This window comes from Culex quinquefasciatus, chromosome 2, assembly GCF_015732765.1.
Source record: "Culex quinquefasciatus strain JHB chromosome 2, VPISU_Cqui_1.0_pri_paternal, whole genome shotgun sequence".
Lineage (NCBI taxonomy): Eukaryota > Metazoa > Arthropoda > Insecta > Diptera > Culicidae > Culex > Culex quinquefasciatus.
Genome location: NC_051862.1, coordinates 176,916,915 through 176,937,087, shown reverse-complemented (window position 1 = coordinate 176,937,087; position 20,173 = coordinate 176,916,915). Strand labels below are relative to the sequence as shown.

The 20,173-nt window shown below is 36.4% G+C and overlaps 2 protein-coding genes and 1 long non-coding RNA gene across 3 annotated transcripts in view; 1 reads left to right on the top strand and 2 right to left on the bottom strand.

Annotated features, from left to right (window-relative positions):
- The window catches only part of LOC6033199 (glucose-6-phosphate 1-epimerase), an 89,423-nt gene extending 75,447 nt beyond the window's left edge, over nucleotides 1-13,976 (top strand). The window contains exons 3-8 of the mRNA XM_038258309.1: nucleotides 9,438-9,496; nucleotides 12,987-13,143; nucleotides 13,205-13,385; nucleotides 13,450-13,606; nucleotides 13,670-13,821; nucleotides 13,885-13,976. Of these exons, the coding sequence (XP_038114237.1) occupies nucleotides 9,438-9,496; nucleotides 12,987-13,143; nucleotides 13,205-13,385; nucleotides 13,450-13,606; nucleotides 13,670-13,821; nucleotides 13,885-13,893 (715 nt within the window). The 3' untranslated portion in view covers nucleotides 13,894-13,976. The remainder of the gene's footprint in view (nucleotides 1-9,437; nucleotides 9,497-12,986; nucleotides 13,144-13,204; nucleotides 13,386-13,449; nucleotides 13,607-13,669; nucleotides 13,822-13,884) is intronic.
- A 2,772-nt stretch (nucleotides 13,977-16,748) lies between these two features.
- LOC119768024 lies at nucleotides 16,749-18,037 on the bottom strand. The gene is made up of 3 exons (XM_038258310.1): nucleotides 17,797-18,037; nucleotides 17,245-17,736; nucleotides 16,749-17,184 (listed from the first exon to the last, which is right to left on the bottom strand). Exons 2-3 carry the CDS (start codon nucleotides 17,419-17,421, stop codon nucleotides 16,987-16,989), a joined length of 375 nt encoding a protein of 124 aa, XP_038114238.1. The 5' UTR covers nucleotides 17,422-17,736; nucleotides 17,797-18,037; the 3' UTR covers nucleotides 16,749-16,986.
- An 805-nt stretch (nucleotides 18,038-18,842) lies between these two features.
- LOC119768025 lies at nucleotides 18,843-19,383 on the bottom strand. Its single transcript, XR_005277863.1, has 3 exons — nucleotides 19,252-19,383; nucleotides 19,111-19,183; nucleotides 18,843-19,002 (listed from the first exon to the last, which is right to left on the bottom strand). It is a non-coding gene; the product is annotated as an uncharacterized LOC119768025 (long non-coding RNA).
- Between the last annotated feature and the right edge of the window lie 790 nt (nucleotides 19,384-20,173).

Here is a 20,173-nt window from a genome sequence, read left to right as displayed (position 1 = left end):
AGTAATGAGTTTTGTTCGATGACTATAATGTTAGTTTCTATTACTAAAGAAAAAGTAAAATTTTGTCAATTTTGCTGCTTCTACAATGTGTGATTTTGTTTTGATTCATTTAACTAACTAGTTCTTAACTGTCTCATATTTTGACACTTGCATTCATTTTTTCATTCCTACATCTTCTTGAACTAAGCTCTTTTTCACCCACCCCTCGCACACACACACCAACTCACACACGTACTCTACAAGACGCAATTAATTAAGTTCGCCGAAAACGAAGGAAGAAAAAAAAGCTCAAACGACCAGGGCAATTTCTCTTAAAGCATCATTATCTTTACAGCTAGCCATTTATTACTTCTTAGTGGAGCTTCACCCCTCTCCTCTTCTATCTCTTTCTCTCTCTCTTTGTACCTCTTTTTGTTTCGGTTTTTTTTTGAGACTTAGTCCTGCACTTGTAGAACACTCTCTTGGTACCGTTGGGTAATTTGCCAATTGCGCCACATCTGTTTAGGTTAGCTGATTTGGTTTAAGGCGTTACAATTCAAATTTGATTTGGATGGTTTGCTAATTTTCTAGTATGAAAAAGAGAAAGAAAGGCAAAAAAGCGAAGAATTTTAAATACCGTAAACCGGAGTGCCATTGATAGGAATTCAACTTATTTTTCATTGGTAAGGTTACATTGAAGGTTTCAATTGAAAATATTTGTTTCACTACGTTCAATAAATTTGTATAAAATATATATAAATTTTAATAAAGTAAATAAAAAGTTCAAAATTTGATCAAAATTAATAAGAATTTTTTTATTGTCTCCAAAAATAATGTTACAGCATGAAGAAAAAAAAACACAAATGTGCTTTAAAGTTTTTTGATAATGCCTATAAATCTGAAGATATTTTTGATTAATGTTTCAATAACACTTAAAATATGTATCCTAGAAACTAATTTTAACTGTTCTTAGTAGAAAATTTTCCATAAATCCGATAATGCACTCCATTTTCCAATTCGAACTCTATTTGATTGAAATAAACATGACACTTTTACTTCACTTATCTATCAATGTTTTCCTAATTATAGTCAACTTACTTTTAAAACTTTTCAAAGTTGGATGAAAGCTACTTCTTGTGGTACTTTGTGCACTTCTCTACCAAGGTTTATATGTTTCTTAACCATATTTATTTGGGCTTTTAATTTTTACGAGAAAAACTCAAACCTATAAAATTACAGCTCACACAAGTTATTAAATTGGAAAAAAAAACAATTTGCAAAATCTCTGTTTTTGTTTAGCATTCTACTTTAAAAAGTAGAATGGAAACTAATTGGAAATTTGATTTTGCACTTTAAAAATGCCGATAAGTACAAAAAAAATGCACAGAATTTAAAAATCGCGTTAAAAGTCTTTTTGATAATTGATTTTATGATTGCATGAAATTGATTTGGATCTTCATAAATAATTGTATGAATAATGAGATTTTGATGTATTTTTGATGATCAGAGTTATACTGGATTCTGATCCAAACAAAGGTTGAATCTGAATCAAATGAGGATTTTCAGTTCAGTCGATGCTAAATTGCTCTGGATAATCATGCGTTACAAGTTACAATTATTTTGTTGTACAATTTTAACCTTGCTTTTTAAACACTTTTTAAATATAAAGGTGAATTTTAAGGTTAAAAAAAAGCTTTCAAAAATAAAAACTGAAAAATAGTTAACCTTTGATGATTTAACTTCAATTTTTACATCTCAGTATATTGCGAAAAACTTATGGAAATTTTAGTTAAATATTGACACTTATTTGTCAAAAATGAAAATTACTTAAATGGTTTTATCATGCAAATGAAAAAAAAACCTTGTGAAATACCCTCTACAGCGATAAAGTGGCTTTGCATTCATTACTTTTCAAAATACCAAAATATCAACGCAAAAAAAATCTTTCGGAACATTATTTATAGGTGCGAAATCGCACAAAAATAAATATAGTTATCAACGCAGGAAATTCTATATTTCAGTAAAATTTAAGTTTTATTAAACATCTATTTACATTGAAATTCGGAAGTTTCGGAAAAAATGATTCCCGATGACATTTTTTTTTTTGATTTTCAGATCTCGATGTTTTACTTATTTCCCAATATAAATTTCAAAAACCAGGTCAGAAAAAAATAAGAATGGAAAATGTAAACGATTAACAAGTGGTTGTCTGTCTGTCTGTATAGAAAAATATAAAAAGTATTTGAAAAATATCGCAAAAAAATCATTTTCGCTTGCGAGCTTTCTTCACCCGCGAAAGAGAGAGGAGGCAAATCACGCAGAAAAAATCGCTCCCAAACTTCTCCAAATAATCAATTTGTTGATGATTTTTTGTGAATTTCCTTGTCAGCACCACTTAAAATTATTTATTTCGCTTTGTTTATGCGCATTGTCCATCTACAGAAAGTGACAGGTCATTTTTCGACGTGTGACGTGTGACGACGTGTGATGTGTGATCTTTCGTGCGTGAGAGAGGAGAGCCATGTTCCCTTCGGATTTTTTCTCTTGATGAACGTTCAAAGATTTTCTTTTGATGATGATTCTTCCATCGGTGTGAATGAGTGATACAAACATGAATAAAAAGTAAAGAACATTGTGATATATAATAGAGTGTGGCCAACAGTTGTCAAACAACCCCATATAACATCTTCGTGGGATGTGTCAAAGAAGAAAAAGAACGCGAAAGAACTAAAAACTTTTCAGTATTCACTTACCGTGGGGCACATGGTCCGGCGGGTCATCCTCTTCACGAAATGACCAAAGTCACCACCGTACCACATATTTCATCATCTTAGACCAGTGTTTCTCAACCGGTGAGGAATTCCCCCCTGGGGAGGAATTTTGCCATTCTAGGGGGGAATGAGGGTTCAATAGAAATTGAATGTCTTAAATCATTGTCTGACACATTCTTTGCAACCTTTAGTTTCTTTGATTAGTAACAACAACATTTGTTTTTTCCCAAAAATAATTTTTAAAAGTTTCAATATCTGTGAATTTTGACATTCATTGAAACAATAAAAAAAAATATTTCAGGAATTTGTATTTTTTGGACACAAGCAGATTTTTTTGTGAGAGATAATTTTTGCTGGTTTCTGTGCGGCTTTTGTACACTTTTTAACAAGAACAATTATTTGAAAAATAATTGGAAATTGAAAAAAACTTTTTCAAATATTATTTGAACTCTTCACACATTGTAACTTCCTATCCTTGATAAAATACGTAATTTTTATATAATATTTTTTGTGTTTTTTGTTTTGTTCCAAACATTATTTTTCAAATATCATTATTTTTTTTAGAATCTATCAGAGTATTAGCAATATACTGAAATGCATATTACATTAAAAGTATAGTGAAAACAAGCAGAAACAATTACGTTTTATTATATTTTTTGTGAGATTCATTTTATTAGATATGAGCAGTTTAATAAGAAATATTTTAAATACAAATTTGTGCGATTGGATATAATTCATTGAGCGTTGAAAATGAACTAATCTTTGAAAATCTCCAAATGAAACTTGCGTTCTAATAGAAATGAACAACAAATGTAAAACACAGAAAACTCCTAGAAATTTTCCCACCGATGGAGTTCTGTCTTCTGTTGCCGATAATTATTATTTTATTTTAAAATTGAATTTATTTAGAGTATAGTAAACGAAAAGAAGCAGGTTTATATGCCTAGAATAGTGGGTTTTTTTGTCCAAGAAAAATTTATCAAATAAACAACAGTCAATCAAAATCAAACCGAGGTTGTCTATAAGTTTTTATTTATTAAAATAAAACTTTTTCAAATATTGCGCATTTTGCACTTCTCTAGAGTCCTGCGCAATTATTTTCATCACAGTATCTTTTGATCACAGTGATTTTTCATCACACTTCCAACCGTAACCATGGAAAAGTTGTTTTTGTTTGTAGCTGGTTTGTTTTTTAAAGTCAGAAAAGTTTTGTTCGATTCAGATATTTTGGATGGATATTCTAGATAAAAGGGACCTGTTTCATCGGTTTGGCAGTCTTGCAGAGAGATGATCCCAATGTGACTAATTTTTAATTTCTTTTTAGTTTCGTGAAGTCCTATTTAAGGGTTATGACACAAATTTCACCAAACACTGCCCAGATTACATCGTTCCATTGAAAAATGGAACTGGATTTTCCCCATTTGTGTTAAGATCGAAAACCTCTGCTAAACATTATGCTACGGTTAATGCGAGAATGGTCTGGGTTCTTAGCAGATGATGGAGAAATTTGTCCAAATTGTAGTTGAAGAGACCTAGGTGTAAGAACTACGACAACTACGACTATTTGTTCAGGCTGTGGAATTCTGGTCTTCGGTGCCGGGAAGTAGCTATGTTCGTGCCGGCATCTTGGCTTACGGCGGTTCCTCGTCAGCTTGCCGGACGGATGATGAAAAACGGACGAGATGGACGGATGCTCAGAATTTCGTCGTTGAAGAGGGCGATTGGTTACCCCTTTCGTTACCCTGCAGCTTGTCCAATCTTCCAATGCCATTTAGGGCTGTAAACTTTTGTAATAATGTCATAATGATAAATATACAGATTTCTTTCGTCCACAATTTATGGTTTTTTTTCCACAATATTGTTGAATTTATAGCCAATTCCATGTAAATTCAATTAACCATCACCCAAAATTGGGCAGCATTCGTCCGAGAAAATCATGGCCTCGAGTCGTGAGAATAATGGCACCGTTTACGGACTCAGCGAACATAGCTCAAAGTGGCCGATAGAATTATGCCCTCGAGCTCATTAGAAAAAAAAAAATAACCCGTCAAAAAAACTCAAAAGTTCCAACTACGAGAATCGAACCAGGAACCTTTAACAGAGCATTTTAATGACTTAACTGCCTCGGCTACCACAGCTTGGTGACTAGATTGTGGTCAGGACTCGATGCATTACACTTGTTTTGTGTTGATGGTGTGATGGAAAATCAATTTGCCAACTGTGATGAAAATTATTCCGCAGCACTCTAGCGCGGTGCAAAGTGCGCAAAGTTGACAGTTCTCAGTCCTGCAAAGCAGTGTGATGAAAAAATCTAGGCCTAGCACGATTGACACAAAACTCTAGGAATTGCTGCAAGGCAATTAATTAATCAATTAATTTACATTTTAAATAGTTATGAAAATAGTAATATTTTTGTAAACCTCAAAAAATTATAATTATATTTGTGCATTGATACCACTAAATTTTAAATATGAGGGGAATAAAGTTCTTGTAAATCAGTCAAGGGGGGAATGGATCGCAAAAGGTTGAGAAACACTGTCTTAGACGGCGCGCGCAAGAACCGCACGCAGAAAAAAAAAATCTATTCCAGCTGAATTAACCGTTAATGAGAATTAAAGAGAAACTCATCATTACCTCCACCGCCAAACTGGCGCGCGAGGATGACCCCTAGGGATGGTCATTTGGTGGGGGTCACAAAAAGCAAGACTATGGTCAAAGAAATCCCTAAAAAGTGACATTGAGTTATGGCGCTTTTTAGGAGGTCATCTACACAAACAAAAACGAACACATACACAGGTTAGGTACCGTTGCAAAGTGCACCAACGTGCAATCAACCTGTGACAAAGAGTTTGAAATATCAAGTTTTTTTCAAGTTCTTAAAAGCTAATTGTTTTTGTTTCTTGGAAGAAGCCTCAAATGCTACTTTAATTTTATTTACTCGTTTATTATCGTCGCCGCAGGGGTGATTCCGGGGAGGGTTGCCTCCAAGCCAAAAGGGTCATTAAGGTCGTACAATTACACGGCACAAAAGTCAATAATTCACCTGTTGCGATGAGTGCGGTCGTATCTCCCCGGTGGTGGAAGCTTTTTTCATCCAAATGCTTTCCAAGAAGGATGATTATGGGGAACACACGCGTCTTAAATACCCCCTTCGGGGGCAAGGCTTTTTTTTGTTGGTTGGGAGTCAAATACTTTTAGTTTGCTTTGGCTGACTGGTCAAGTGATTCCCAATTGGTCTCAATTACAGAATGATTGGCTAATGTTGTGCGAAAAAAAAAACACGTAAAAATTTAAACAAATTATATTGAGTTTTTTTTAGTATTTAAAAAAAATCATTGTATACTGTTGAAATACTCAGCCTTATACATATTTAAAGGCTTTTTGCCTTTCTTACTAAAGAAAGGTTTAGGTTTTAAGGCAGGACGTCATTTTCATCTTCGTAAATATGTCGATTCAGCATGAATTTTAATCGGAAAAATCGTCAAAAAATCACACTGCATCGATTTTCGACTCTCTATCGATTCACCTTGACAGAACTCGTCTATCTCCAACCCTCGAATTTTGAGAAAATAAATTCCGTGGAGTTCGAGTGATGTCCGTGTGTGGTAATTTTTTTGCCAAATTTTGTGTCGCGTAGTTCTCGGCTCCCCTATTTTCGATTTTGATTGTTCCAAGTGCATTTGAAAGCTGGTGTGCTGGTGTGCTGGTGTGCTGAACAAGGGTCATTTTGAGACCGAATTTCGAAATATCCATCTGTTTTCGGATGCGGCCAGACTTTTCAACAAAAACACAGTTTTCAAATGAAAATATGGTCAATTTTTTTCATTTTCATATCTTTTATTTATCTCAAAAATTGCATTTTTCGAGCTCTATAACCTCCCAAATTTTCATCCAGATCCATAATCTGGTTCTGGAGTTAGAGCCGATTTATTAACCTACCAAAAGAAAAAAATCCATAAAAAACGGTAAAAGTCCACCTGGTGACCTTCGCCAACACTTTTCATTTCCGATTTTATCCGAAATTTCTTTCTACATTCATAGTACAGACCATGAGTAAGCATCTGAAACAAATTTGATATCTATCGGCAATCCGGATCAATTTTTAGAGCGATTTTCTTTTTGCCTTTCTTACTAAAGAAAGGTATAGGTTGTACTTTATGGCTGGACGTCATTTTCATCTTCGAAAATATGTCGATTCAGCATGAATATTTATCGGAAAAATCGTCAAAACATCACACTGCATCGATTTTCGACGCTTCGTCGCCAAGTTGTCAAGTTGAGCTTCGAATACTGGCGCGAGAATGCTGGCTGGCGCATATATTTTGTGGCTCGACTTATACTCGTTTTGTAGTAACTTGTCTACCGATGTTTCCTACAACATGTAAGATATCGTAATTTTTCGGTTTCTTTTGCCCTGTCCGTTTTTGCATAACTGTCCAATGTTTGTGCAAAAACTTTTGTGACATAGAACATTCATCCGGCTACAATCAATTTGTTTCCCGTGCGCCCCTAGAATCGCCTAAATGTAGACTTCATTTTCGTAAGTTTATTTAACAGGGTTCATTGGATTCATTGGAGCTTTCTAAGCTTTTCATCGTTTATATCGTTTTCAAAGTTTTCAATGCTGGCGACGCCAATGACTTTCTACCTAAGGTTCTCGCGATTGAGTGTGTAGTGGTGCGGTACCGAAGCTAAAAAACCAAAACCGCGGTGTGCGTTGTCACTGGCGCATGGGAAGCATGCTATGATCGCGTTTGTCATAAACGCTTGTTTGATTACAAACGTACAAACATATTGAAGGATTGAAAATATTCTTTTGGTGTTGTTTTACCTCTATTATTTGATTCCATGGAATTCTGTTTTTTATTATGAATAAAATTTCTGCTCAAGGCAATTCCACAGATAAACGATTTTTTATTAAGTTTTTTCACTTAATTTGTTTATCGGATGGAAATAAATGAAGCTTGAATTGAGAAAAAACATGAATTCTTAGATATGTTGAAGATATTTGGCAATGGAATCATTTTTTACATTTTGTTAACTATTTTTAATAATTGAAATTTAAAATGAAGGATTTATATTCTGATATTTATATGATCATGAGGGAATGTATGATAACAAATCGTACATTTCATAAATGAGAGGAAATATAAATTCTCTTAATTTTAACTTTTTTTCCAAAATCACACACCAAATTATCCAACTACAACTTCCCTTTGTGGATGCCTCCGGCTGACCTACAAACACAGCACAGTGAAATATCATTTATTTTAATTAAATCTTTTTTCGCCGCGATGAAAAAAAACAAGAGTAATTTCCTGCCACACCTTCCTTCAACACGAACGGGGCAAACCTTTCTGATGCCAAAGGCACCAGCTTCATGTTCATCAACGATTGCATTGCCTTTGTTCTTGCCCAAATCGAACCCATCATCACCTATCCGATGATTGCTTGACCAGCGCCATCACCTACAGTACAAAATAGGGGTCCACTCGTGCCAAGCTCTTTGCATCCTGCAAAATCTTAACCCTCGAGTGCTCATTTTTTAGTTTTTTTTTAATTTTCCTCGTGTATTTCTTTGCAATTCTTTGCATTCTTGACACTTTTTGTGATACTTTTAATTTTAAAGTCTTAGGGAATTGTACAGTCTTTTTAAGATTCTATTTTTTATTTCTTCAAAAACAGTTCTGGTTATATAATTGTCTGCTTCAAAGTACAAAAAAAAACTTTGCTAAAATCCCGCTATCATTGCCTTCTAAATTGCACACATGTTTTTCCACCCACGTAGTCCAAAAAAACACATACATCTACCGCAAATCATAGTCCGCGAAACCTAGCATCATCTGAAACTTCCAATTTCCGCCCGAATCGGCCGCGTTGAATAGTGTCTGCCGGTGCTCCAGAACAATCGTTCCCCAGTAATTGGCGAGCTTCCCTGAACGGTTCCTTGAAACTTCCACCGCACCGCCACTTGATTGACCATTTCCAAGATCTGATTTCCACCCACCACCTTCGCAAGAGGAAAAAAAAAAATGCCCGCGAATCACACTTCTTCATAGGTTGACCACATGCGCTGGCGGTAATGAGTCTGTTAATTACTTTCAATTTTTTGTTGCCTCCACTTCTACGTTCTGTAAATTTGGCTTTCCCCAGCCCCAGCGCAATCAATTATTAGGTTACCGTTTAACTTGCACTCATCAGTGAAAATTTGAGGGGGTTTTCCCGCCTGACGAAAAAAAACGCGCTCGCGCCAAATTCTGAAAGTTGGGTTTTTTTGCTCTCTGGTAATTTGAATGCCGGCGGCGGCCAGCACTGACCTCTTCTCGGAGTGGGGTCTGAAAGGGGGGAAACACATAAAAAAACCCCACGCAGTGATGATGGGTTTGGAGCATACACCCCGGTTCGGACCCACAGTTGGCACCTCTTTGCCGTTTGCTTCAAGTTTGGTTTTTTTTTTTGTATGGTTGTCTGATTCCAGTAATTTCTAGCCTCTTTCTCTCGTCTGGTGTAACAGCTCGCTTTGTTCTTCACGAGTTTGCTCTAAATACAAATTGGCTGCGAAAGCTTCTGTGATGGTACTTGTTAAAAAAAAACCTTCAGAACAGTTTGGAACTAAGAAACATATTGAATTTAAGCATTTAAGCAAAATAAATACTAACAAAAGTTTTCTTTTTATTCTCATTCCAGCAAATTGGCAGTTTTCGATGGGAAAAAGGCGATACGAGGAGGCATACCATTCGTGTTTCGTAAGTAAATTATTAATAGGGTAATTCTCCGCCAACTCACACTGCAGTTGCCCCGACTCCTCATCGATTTCCAATTTCAATATGAAATTAAATATTTAATTTATAAGGATTTGGGAAGTATTAGAAAAACTTTTTCTCAATTTCTTAAAGGATAACATCAAACGTTAAAAGTTAAAAAAAAAGTTGAATGAATGAAAAATAATGGAAAACCCTCATTTCCTTGGTTAAAATTTAGATTCCAATTGTATTCAAAAGTAATATAAAATTATTTAAAAATCACGATGCATTTGATGCCGTTAGTATCAGAAAAAAAACATGACAATATGACGAGTGTCGATACTTTCAAATCATTATTTTGCGAAAAATAACTTGAATCAATGCTATCTATCTGGAATCAATACTGACTGTCAAAAAAGAGTTATAAATCATGCCTTTTTTGTCTAAGAGACGGGTTTTTTCGTACTTTTTTTTAAATTTTCGTCAAATTTCCATTCGTGAATAATTTATTATTGACACTCAGAAATCTAATAAGTAGAATACAATTGAATCGAATTTAAAACAAATATAATAGCACAAAGATCCATTTGAAAGTATGCTAAACTGATATGTTTTTCAATAAAATTCAATCTGAAATTGCTAAAAAAAGGACGATAAAAATAAAGTGATCCAACGAATTCAACCAAAAAATCAATCATTGATTGCAGATATGACGCTTTTTTTTTGTTTGAAATAAACATGGATTTTGACCTTTATTTTCAAGTTACATATATTCATCTGAATAAGGTTATTATTTTTTATAAATAAAAATCAATGTTTAATTTTTTACCAGTATTTTCAATTTCCTTTTTTAAAAAGGTCATTTCATGATAGTTTTGTATCTCGCACTATTGTTTAGTAAAAATAATGGAAAGATTAAACTGCAATTTGTATCTATTGGAAAAAGTTCAATTTTCTTCCAGCCAAATTGAAATGATTTAGAAAAAATATTGTTTTTTTTTATATAAACACCGTTTTGTTTTAATTGGCATATTTTTCATTATTTAGTAAAACATAAATTTCTATTACGATGTAAGTTTTAATGAAATTGAAAAAAGTGCTTTAATGGGGGGGTAGGCGTGGCTGAATGGTTACGCTGTTCGCTTTGAAAGCGGAAGGTTCTGGGTTCGATTCTCATCTGCTCCTATCGAGAGAAATTATGGAAAGAAGGGATTCTGAACACTTGAATATGAACGAAAAATTCATTAGCTCGCGGCGGGGTTCGATCCCCCGTCCTTTGGGTCAGCAGACAAAAATGCTAACCACCAGACCATCGAGGCTTAGTTGACTAGAAGGATTAAGAATGCTATAAGAATCCAAGAATCTTGATTGGAATCTGTGTACCTAAGAACAGGAAATGCAATATTGAATGCAAGTTGAATTTAAGAACTTTACTGGTTGCATACTCGTTAGGCGAATATTGAACTTTCAACACGACCAGAATTCACCACAAAAAGCTTGGTGAACCGAATTGGAAAGCTTCCAAAAAAATGAATCCAAGAACATGCGAAGAATTAAGGACTATAAATAGATTTGACCGGCCGCATCACTTACCACGGTGAATCCTGGCTTCACACCCATCATACTAACACCCTCAAACCTCACGTGATACTTTGTCGAAGACGCAACCGATTTAGCGGTCTTCATCACTCAAGTATCGGACTAAAATTCCTATCCACTTCCCCGTGTCTTACCACTGGTCGTGGCCAGCGCTGTGATTGGCTAGCATGATAGGGACATTTGAAAGTTGCGAAGTGGTGCTGATTGGTTCCTACTCTTCATCTGTGGTCCACGGAGCAATTCTTGGAGGTCCTGGCCAATAACAGAGTAGCAACTACGGGTAGACACCAATGCTATGCTATGCTAATTGAAAAAAGTGCTTTAATGTGTTAAGATGTATTCTGAAATTGTTTGCTACAAAATTCATTCATATATTTAAAAAGACATAATTTCCAAAAATTCATATATTTAAAAAGACATAATTTCCAAAAATCTAAAACATTTGTATTAAATATGACATCCGATTTGATAGCGTACTCAAAATTCCGTAAAAACGCATTTTTCATCGAAAAAAAAAATTGGTTTTAAATTCGCGGGGGTGGTCCCAAAAAAATATTTCTAAAAATCCAGAACCACCCTAAAAAAACAAAACCATTTTCTATTTAAATTTTTACACATTAAGACTTGAATTGCACAAAAAAACAATTTTAAAAATGTCTCCGTTTGAGCTATGGCACAGATTGATGAAAATTGGTTTGCCCAAACCATGATTTTTTGAGAAAAAAACGTTACTTAATCCACCTGGTTGGTGCCTTCCTCGCATTCATGAAGTGAATACATTACACAGCCTCAAAAAAGTGTATAAATAACACGTATTTTTATCAAAATATCTGAGATCCGGCCTAAAAAAGTGTAGTACTTGTAAAAACACTAAAGTACTTATAACTTTTGATAGGGTTATCAGATTTTTTTTGGAAAGGTCTTTTGATTATCTATCCAACGATGGGTCGCATGATAGATCCTGACAACTTTTTCATCAACATTTTTGAGATCCGGCCTCAAAAAAGTGTCTAAATAACACTTAGGTGCTCATAACTTTTGATAGGGTTGTCGGATCTTTTGAACGCGTTGGAAAGGTCTTTCAAATACCTTTCTAACAATGTATAGCATAACGGGTTTTCTTACAAAAACCACCCTTTTTATAATATTTCAAATCGTTTTTTTAGAATAACTTTTGAAGTACTTTTCTAAACTTCGTATTATTAACTAGGGTCTCGTGGGACGCCAAGACGGATCGAATGATACCAAAACGGTCCAAATCGGTTCAGCCAGTCCGGAGATAATCGTGTGCAATCGTGTGCGTTCAGAATTTTATCCTGAGTCGATAGGTATACGTGAAGGTGTCGAATAAAACAGTTCATTTTTCGAGTGATTTCATAGCCTTTCCACATTGAGGTGAAGAAGGCAAAAAATAATAAAATCATGCTAGTTTATTATTTTTTTCGATGTGTTTTTTTACGTAATTTTTACTACCACTTTTTATGATAAATTACTTTCTTGTGCAAAGAACAAATTTTCATCGTTTTCGGAAACCTCAGAGAATTGCTCTATTTTAAATTTATCATTCCTTTTAAGTTTATTTTCTTAATATAGAGATTCTTAAGCTATTCAATTTTATGATTTTTTGAGTATGAGTATGAGAGTTGAAAGTATACAAAATATCTTGGATAAATATAATCTCTCATCAACGATTTATAACTAATTCCAAGTTAAGCCAACGTATTTTTTTTTAATTTTTGTCCTATAAAATCAAGGGGCATAAAACATATTTTTTCAGTTGAAATTTTCAGTGGTATGATTGTAATTATGCATATTCTGATTAGTAGCACTACTGTAATATTGTACGAAACATGATATGATATGTACCTCTAATAAATTTGTCTCCACTCCACAGCCCAGTTTGGCCCGTGGAACTTCGGGCCCCAGCACGGGTTCGCCCGGGTCGTCCGGTGGACGCTCGAGCGGTCCCCGGAGCGACTGCCGAGCGGCGACATGGAGGCCGTGTTCAGCCTTATGGATAACGAAATCACCCGATCCATGTGGAACTACCCGTAAGATTATCAATTTGCGTGAGTTGTAAGGAAGATTTTGTAACGGTTTTTTTTTTCACAGCTTCCGCATCACGTACCGACTGATCCTGCGCGAGAAGGAGCTCCACTTCCACATCGGCGTGTACAACCCGAGCAAGGACATTACCTTCTCGTTCAACCTGCTGCTGCACACGTACTTGAAGGTGCCGGACGTGCGCCGGTGTCAGATCACCGGCCTGCACGGGTGTACCTTTATCGATAAGGTGCGAAGCCTTGAAACTTGTTGAGGTTTGTTCTAGGAATTAATGATGGCTTGCTTTTAAACAGACTAGAGACGGTGCTATCTACCAGGAGGGTCGCGACGTGGTGACAATCAACGAATGGACGGACCGGATCTACCAGCACACGCCCCAAGAGCACGTCATCACGAACGTGGTGTCCGGCCGGAAGATGCGGCTGCAAAAGTACAACTTTCCCGATACGGGTAAGGGATTAACTTAGTTACAATTAGGTTTAGTAGAATTAATGGATTGTGATTGTTGAACAGTGGTGTGGAACCCCTGGATGGACAAGGCCCGGGAGTGCCAGGACTTTGGCGATGACGAGTATCCGAACATGATCTGCGTCGAGGCCGGCCACGTGTCCACGCCGGTGATCCTCCTGCCCGGAACCGCGTTCGAGGCGAGTCAAATACTTCAGGTGAGTTTGTTAATACTGGTAGCACGTGGTGAAATGATGCTAACTTGAAGATTTTTCATCCAGGTCATGTGAGTAGAAACCCAGGGAGGTGCTGTGACCCGCAGTAAAGGTTCCTCCCGAGCAAAATCCAAGAAAAACCAGCAGCAGAACCAGCAGAATCAGCAGAACCAGCCACAGTCGTCGAGCCAGCAGCAAAATCAAACGACACAAAGTAATCAGTCCAGTCATCAGCAAACCAGTCACCAACAGCAGCAGCAGCAACAGCAAAGTCAAAGCTTGGCCCAGTCCAGTCAAGCTGCGGCCGTTGCCGCTGCCGCAGTTGCCGCCCAGCAACAACAGGCGGCCGCCGTGCAACAGCAGCAGCAGCAGCAGCAGCAGCAACAACAAGCTGCCGTTCAGCAGCTATGGCAGGTGCCGGCGGCGGCCGCGGCTGCAGCGGCCTGCTGGAACAACTACGCCAACTTCCAGACGGCTGGTGTGCTGGCCTTTAAGATGCCACCGTCCTGTGGGGGTCTTTGCGGGCCCCAAAACAACTGCGAGCTGTGCTCGTTGAACTCCAACTGAGTGAAGGCTGATGATCTGCTGGGAGAACTGTCCGACGGGCTCGACGAGTGTGGATGAAATGCTTGCTGGTTTTTTTTATTTATATATACGTTATGCTGTAGCGACCCGCTGGATCCTTCCCAGGAAGCGAATATACCGACCGACATCCGTAACAGCATGGTTTACGGGCGCTACGGCCAATCCACACTCGCAAATGCCGCGCGGACCAAAATGGATTTTGCTCAAAGAAAATGCAAAATATGGGTATAAAATAAACAATTTCAATTAATTTAAAATCGAAACGAATCAAAATGATGATGTGAGGTGAGTGCGAGAGAGAGGATGTGAGAAGAGAGAATGCTCGAGGCGAATTAGCGAATAAATCAATTGACTAAACTAAAGTAAGTAAAATCTTTACCTTTGGCGAACGTCGCCGGTCAAATGTAGGGTACGATACGAGTGGTTGCGGCCTCTTCCAATTTTGGGAGGGCCACGTGGAAAAAAATGGCTACCAGGCTTAGGCTAGATAGTTTGTCTTTAGTTTTGTACGACGACGGTAGTGGAGAACGAATTAAGGCTAGGATTATATTTTTTTAACGCTAATCTCTTACCAATCCCCCTCTCTAGGAAGGCTATCTGTTTAATTTTCTGATAAATCCCTTTAAATCAATCGCAAAGCGATGAATGTTTTGTTATTATCACAATAATTTGGTTCGGAACTAAACTAAAATAAAACACTAGCAAAAAAAAATCGAAAGGAACTGGAAATATAAAATAAATACTAATTAGGTAGCATTCAACGGTGGGTCAAAACTGCTAGAGTGCACGTCCCCACTAAAATGGCATTTCTATAAATGTGAAGAAACAAAAAGAAAGAAATCAAATTCGGCCATTCGTAGCGTTAAGGACAGACACAAAATTTTCAAAATTTTATCGTTGTGACAGGCAGAGAGCATAGGAAATTTAAATTTTAAACTTTATAAAGCAAAACAAAACCTAAATCTAAAACGTGCTAAATTACGGTTGAGACGCAAACCTACGCTGAAAGTAAAAAAAAAAATATTTCAGTTGTAAACCTATAGATTTCGGAACTGCCATATCGTTTCGTTTTGTTATATTTAATTACTTTTTTAAAAATTAATCTCGGGAAAGGTAATCAGACAATATCTATGTTGTGCCGGTGCCGGTGGTGCCGCGGTGGTGCATTCGAGCACGTTTTCAGGTTCAGTCCTCTTTTCGTTACCGGATTTTTGTTGCAGTCGCTTCGTAGAATGTACTTGTTATAACTTACCAACAGCACTGTGTAACATGCAGCGCAAATCGTATACGAAACCTATGTGAAACAAATCATTTTTGTACTGTACATTTACGGAAGCAAAACAAAAAAAACAACTAGAACGAAAGAGTTAAACTGAGATATTGACAGGCGCACGTGTAACAATTATTTTTTGGCATCTTATTTTATATACAATAAAAAAAAACTTTGAATCATTCAAAAAATCATTCAGTTATTTTGAAAGAAATTCCTTCAAAACACAATACAAAAATTACCCGCCTTTTCTAACAATTATGACTCTAACTAATTAACGACTCAACAAAGTTCAAAAATGCAAAATATTGAGGATTTTCTCAGCTTTTCAAAAATATTTGTTTCAATAGTGGTCAAACATGTGCACTAATTAAAAAAAATGAATAACTGCAACTATTTTCAAAAAAGTTACCTAATATGGCTATAGATTGAAAACGGTGCACTTTATCAAAATTTTACTAAAGTACTTTTTGATTGCAAATTTAATTTTACATCGAAAAATGAAGTTGAAAATTTTTTGCGACAAATATCGATTTTAAAAAAATCAGTATTGATCAAAAAATGTATAACTCGGTCAAAGATTATTTGCAAAACTTGAAAATTTCTGAAAAGTTGGCATTTGATGTCCCGTAAAACATATAAAAAAAAAATAAAAAATAAAAATAGTGTTTTTTTGCAAATCAAGTTTTAGTGACAAAAAGTTAAATTAAAAATCACCAATTTTTTTAACGTGTATCATTTTTTTCAGTGTAGTCCCAATTACAACAACAATTTTGTCGAAGACACCAAATCGCTTCGCTTCGCTAGGAGACGGTGATATTAGCGGATTGCAGACTGGATTTCGTCATGTTACGTGCACACAAAGAAAAAATACTCTAAATTTAAAAAGATCGTTCGTTGGATTAAAAGTTCGCGTTGGTGAATATTCGTAGAAAGTTCAAACTTTTTAATTTAAAAGTTGGAAAGTTTTTGATACTACCATGCACTTCTGGAACAAAATCGTTGTATCGGTAAAAGTTTTTTACTTTTCATATAAAAAAAAACTTTTTATGGCAAAAATAAATAACATTTAACATTACAGTGATGATTTTAGAAAAATGTGATGGATTTTATTTCGATATTTCAATATTAAAACAGTATGTTTTCGTTTTTTGTTGTATTTAACGCATCTGCTTATGGTTGGCTAACTTCCGCGTCCGAAGACCCCAGGCTGAGCAGATTACGGATGGTCGTTTCGTAGGGCAGCAACATCGCGCCCTTCATTTTGGAGCTCGACAGCGATGTAGAGAACAGGGCGATCTCGTTGCCGGCCATCATGTGGACAGGCTTGGAGGAGTTGGCCATTGGTTGTTGATTCGGGTAGGGAAGTCGACGTTTACCGGCTGGGAAGTGAAGCGCCTGAACGGATAGTTCCCGATCACTTCGTCCTCCTTCGAGAATGACACAGATGTTGCCAGTTCATCCGGCTGAAGCTGCGCCGTCGCGAGTTGAGCGTTTGCGGGCGGGAGTAGCTGAAAGAGTTTGAAAGTAAATTAAATTGGCTAGACACTGAACACATTCTCAATACTCACCGGTGACTTCTTCGGTATTCCAGGTAGATGTTCTTGATCAGGTTCGTTGGATCTCGCTCCAACCTCTGGAAGTAATCCGATTACGACAGCTCCAGGACCTGCGGCTTTCGTACAGACGGTCTTTCCAGAACTGGTGCAAACTGTTTTCCGGATGTTTAGGTAATACTCATCAAACATGTCCCGTAACGAGAAATGGACTGCGGACCCTCAGGACATCCCACACTGACCCGTCATCACTTCCGGCACATAATGCTGCTAATGGTCGTAAACCGCCGGAACCGAGTGCAGCATCCGTGCTGACCACCTCCGATTATGCCGCTTCTCGTCGTATTCCTCTTCCGTCGGATCCTTCTCCTCACCGTTAAAATTAACTTTATCGTACTTGTTCAAAAAGCGGATTGAAATCTGCTTCAACTTCAATCTCGTCTACCCACCCCGGGCCACCACCACAGAATACAACCGGTGCAAATTCACATCCGCATGAACGGCGTCCTACAAAAACAAACAAAACTCAAACACAAACGCCATCAAACACCCAAGTTTCCTTCTTACCCGTTTCGGTCGTGATACAACTGCAGATCCGGCAGGAAGCTGGCCTTATCCTTTTGAAAACCAATTTTCCTCTTATTCCTAACCTTGTTCCGCACCCGCACCATCCTCCTTCGAAGGTATCCGCGTCCAAGTCCTGGCTGCGGACGCGTTCTGTTTTGATTGACGTCGTGGACCACCACTCACTAACCGCCCGAATCACCTAAACGTTTGTTTACATTTTGGACTTAGGCGTTTACGGTTACACGAGAACGACAAAATGAAAGAAATTATACAGTCGAATTAAAAGTTAAAACTTTTAAATCAGTTAGCAATGAGATTTTCAAAAACTGTAGCAGGAAAAGTTTTCATTTTCAAAACAAGAAAAAAACTTTTAATGCAGCAAATTTTAACCACTTTTTAATTCAAAAGTAAGTTACTTTTGTCATTACCATAATATTTTTTTGTGTGTGATGATTGTCTAAGTCCAAGTTAACTTTGCCGAAGACACGAAATCGATCAAAAAGATATAGATTTTTTTAATTTTCGTACATCAAAATGGCTTCTTTGGGCATACCGAAGGCACCAAAAAAGTTTCTGCCGGAGTAAAAAATACAAAAATAAAATTCAAGAAAAAAGAAGGATTTCATAAAGAATTGCTCTATGAAAAAATTACCCTAAAAAATGCGTGTAAATTGAAAACGGTACACTTTATCAAAATAAAAATCCCTTGGGCCTATTTATTGGAGCAGTCCTAATAATAACCTACAACTTTGCCGAACACGCAGAAAAATCCGATTGTACACCCAGCAAAATGTTGGGTGTACTCCACAAACATGATAGTCATCTCAGGGCCCGCAAACATGTTTGTCCAATTCAAACCAACAATTTTGTGGATTCAACAAACATGTTTGTTATGACCCCAAAATGACATTTTCAATCGAACAACTATCATGAGGGATGGTTCAACAAACATGTTTATCGAATGAATAAACTTTATTATGGTACTGATAATCTGGTTTAACAGGTTATTCTTCTTCTCTTCTTTTTCTGTATTTTCAAAGTCAGTATTGTTTGTTTATATTTTATTTATACTGTTCAAGACTTCATTTACTATAAAATTTAACTGATTAATCACTCAACATTTCACTAATAACACTCTGTTGTCAAGAAACCGGAGCCAGAAAAATCCTCTGCTGACTTAGTTGTGGATCCGATGCGGGAAAAACACTGAAAAAATGCAATTGATTTAGAATATTTATCCGTGGGACCAGTTCATTGTGGCATTATTTGTTCTTAATGGAGCAACATTGTTAAAAAGAAATAAAGACCTCTCACCTGATAACAGCAGGAATCCAGGATCCTTGGCCGGAACTGGACCAGCAATTTTACGTTGGATTCGCGACCATCACTGATTGATTTAAAAAGAAAAAAACATATTGTATTCAAAATTCAATACTGAAGATAATGAATACTTACGAACTTGCCACATTCCGTTGAAAAGCCGCACAAAGAAAACATCGGCCATCTTTATAATTCAGTGAAGGTGAAAATAATACACTCAAAATTTTCAGTACACGATTAAAAAAATCGAATCGGAAACAACAAACATGTTTGCCAAACTGACAAAATGTTTGTGAGATTGATAATATGTGATTATTAAGTTTATAAAATAGGTTTGTTGATTTCATAAAGCAAGATATTTGTTTTTAACAAACAGGATTTTTGATTCAAACTCACTTAATTTTTGTGCGTGAAGTCACCAAATGAATCAGAAATACCTTCCAAAGATAGTTTTGTTTTCAATAATTAACATGACATATTCTTCAGTAAATGTAACAGAAGTTTGACGATTCTGTTTTCAGTTTGATGGATGTAATTTGGAAATTGGGTACTAAAGCCCTATGTAAATTTTTATGTACAACGGTAAAAAACACGATTAAAAACCATTTCTTATCACTTTTTTTCATTTTAATGCAATTTTTTTTTGACAAGACAACAATTTTTCGATGGATCAACTATGGTCCCCTTGGAACGAGCTGTCAAGTAGGACCTTTTCTGTCAAGAAGGACCGCGAGGTTAATTTTTCAAAATTGATTTAAAAATCCATTTTAAACTCTTCGTGGTCGTTCAAAGGGTCATTGTACTCAGAAAAATAAGCTTTATCGCTGTAAACAATAATATCAGCAATCTAAGCTTCATTTCTAGATTAAATTTTCAAAACAACCTATCCCTCATGGGTTTCCTATGCAGATAGGGCCTTTTGAAAATTTAATCGAGATTTTAGGACCCAATTGGATTCCGTTTCAGAATTCGAATTGAGTTGACTGGGACAGACCAAGTACAGACTTTTTGCAATTAAAGGTAAAGATTGATTGGAAAGCAAATTTGGCAACCCGGG

Excerpts from the sequence above, each read along its gene's own strand:
- LOC119768024 (XM_038258310.1), bottom strand. The coding sequence starts at position 17,421 with ATGTTTGATGAGTATTACCTAAACATCCGGAAAACAGTTTGCACCAGT. Across the intron at positions 17,185-17,244 it reads GAATACCGAAGAAGTCACCG|CTACTCCCGCCCGCAAACGC; the intron begins GTGAGTATTGAG and ends AAACTCTTTCAG.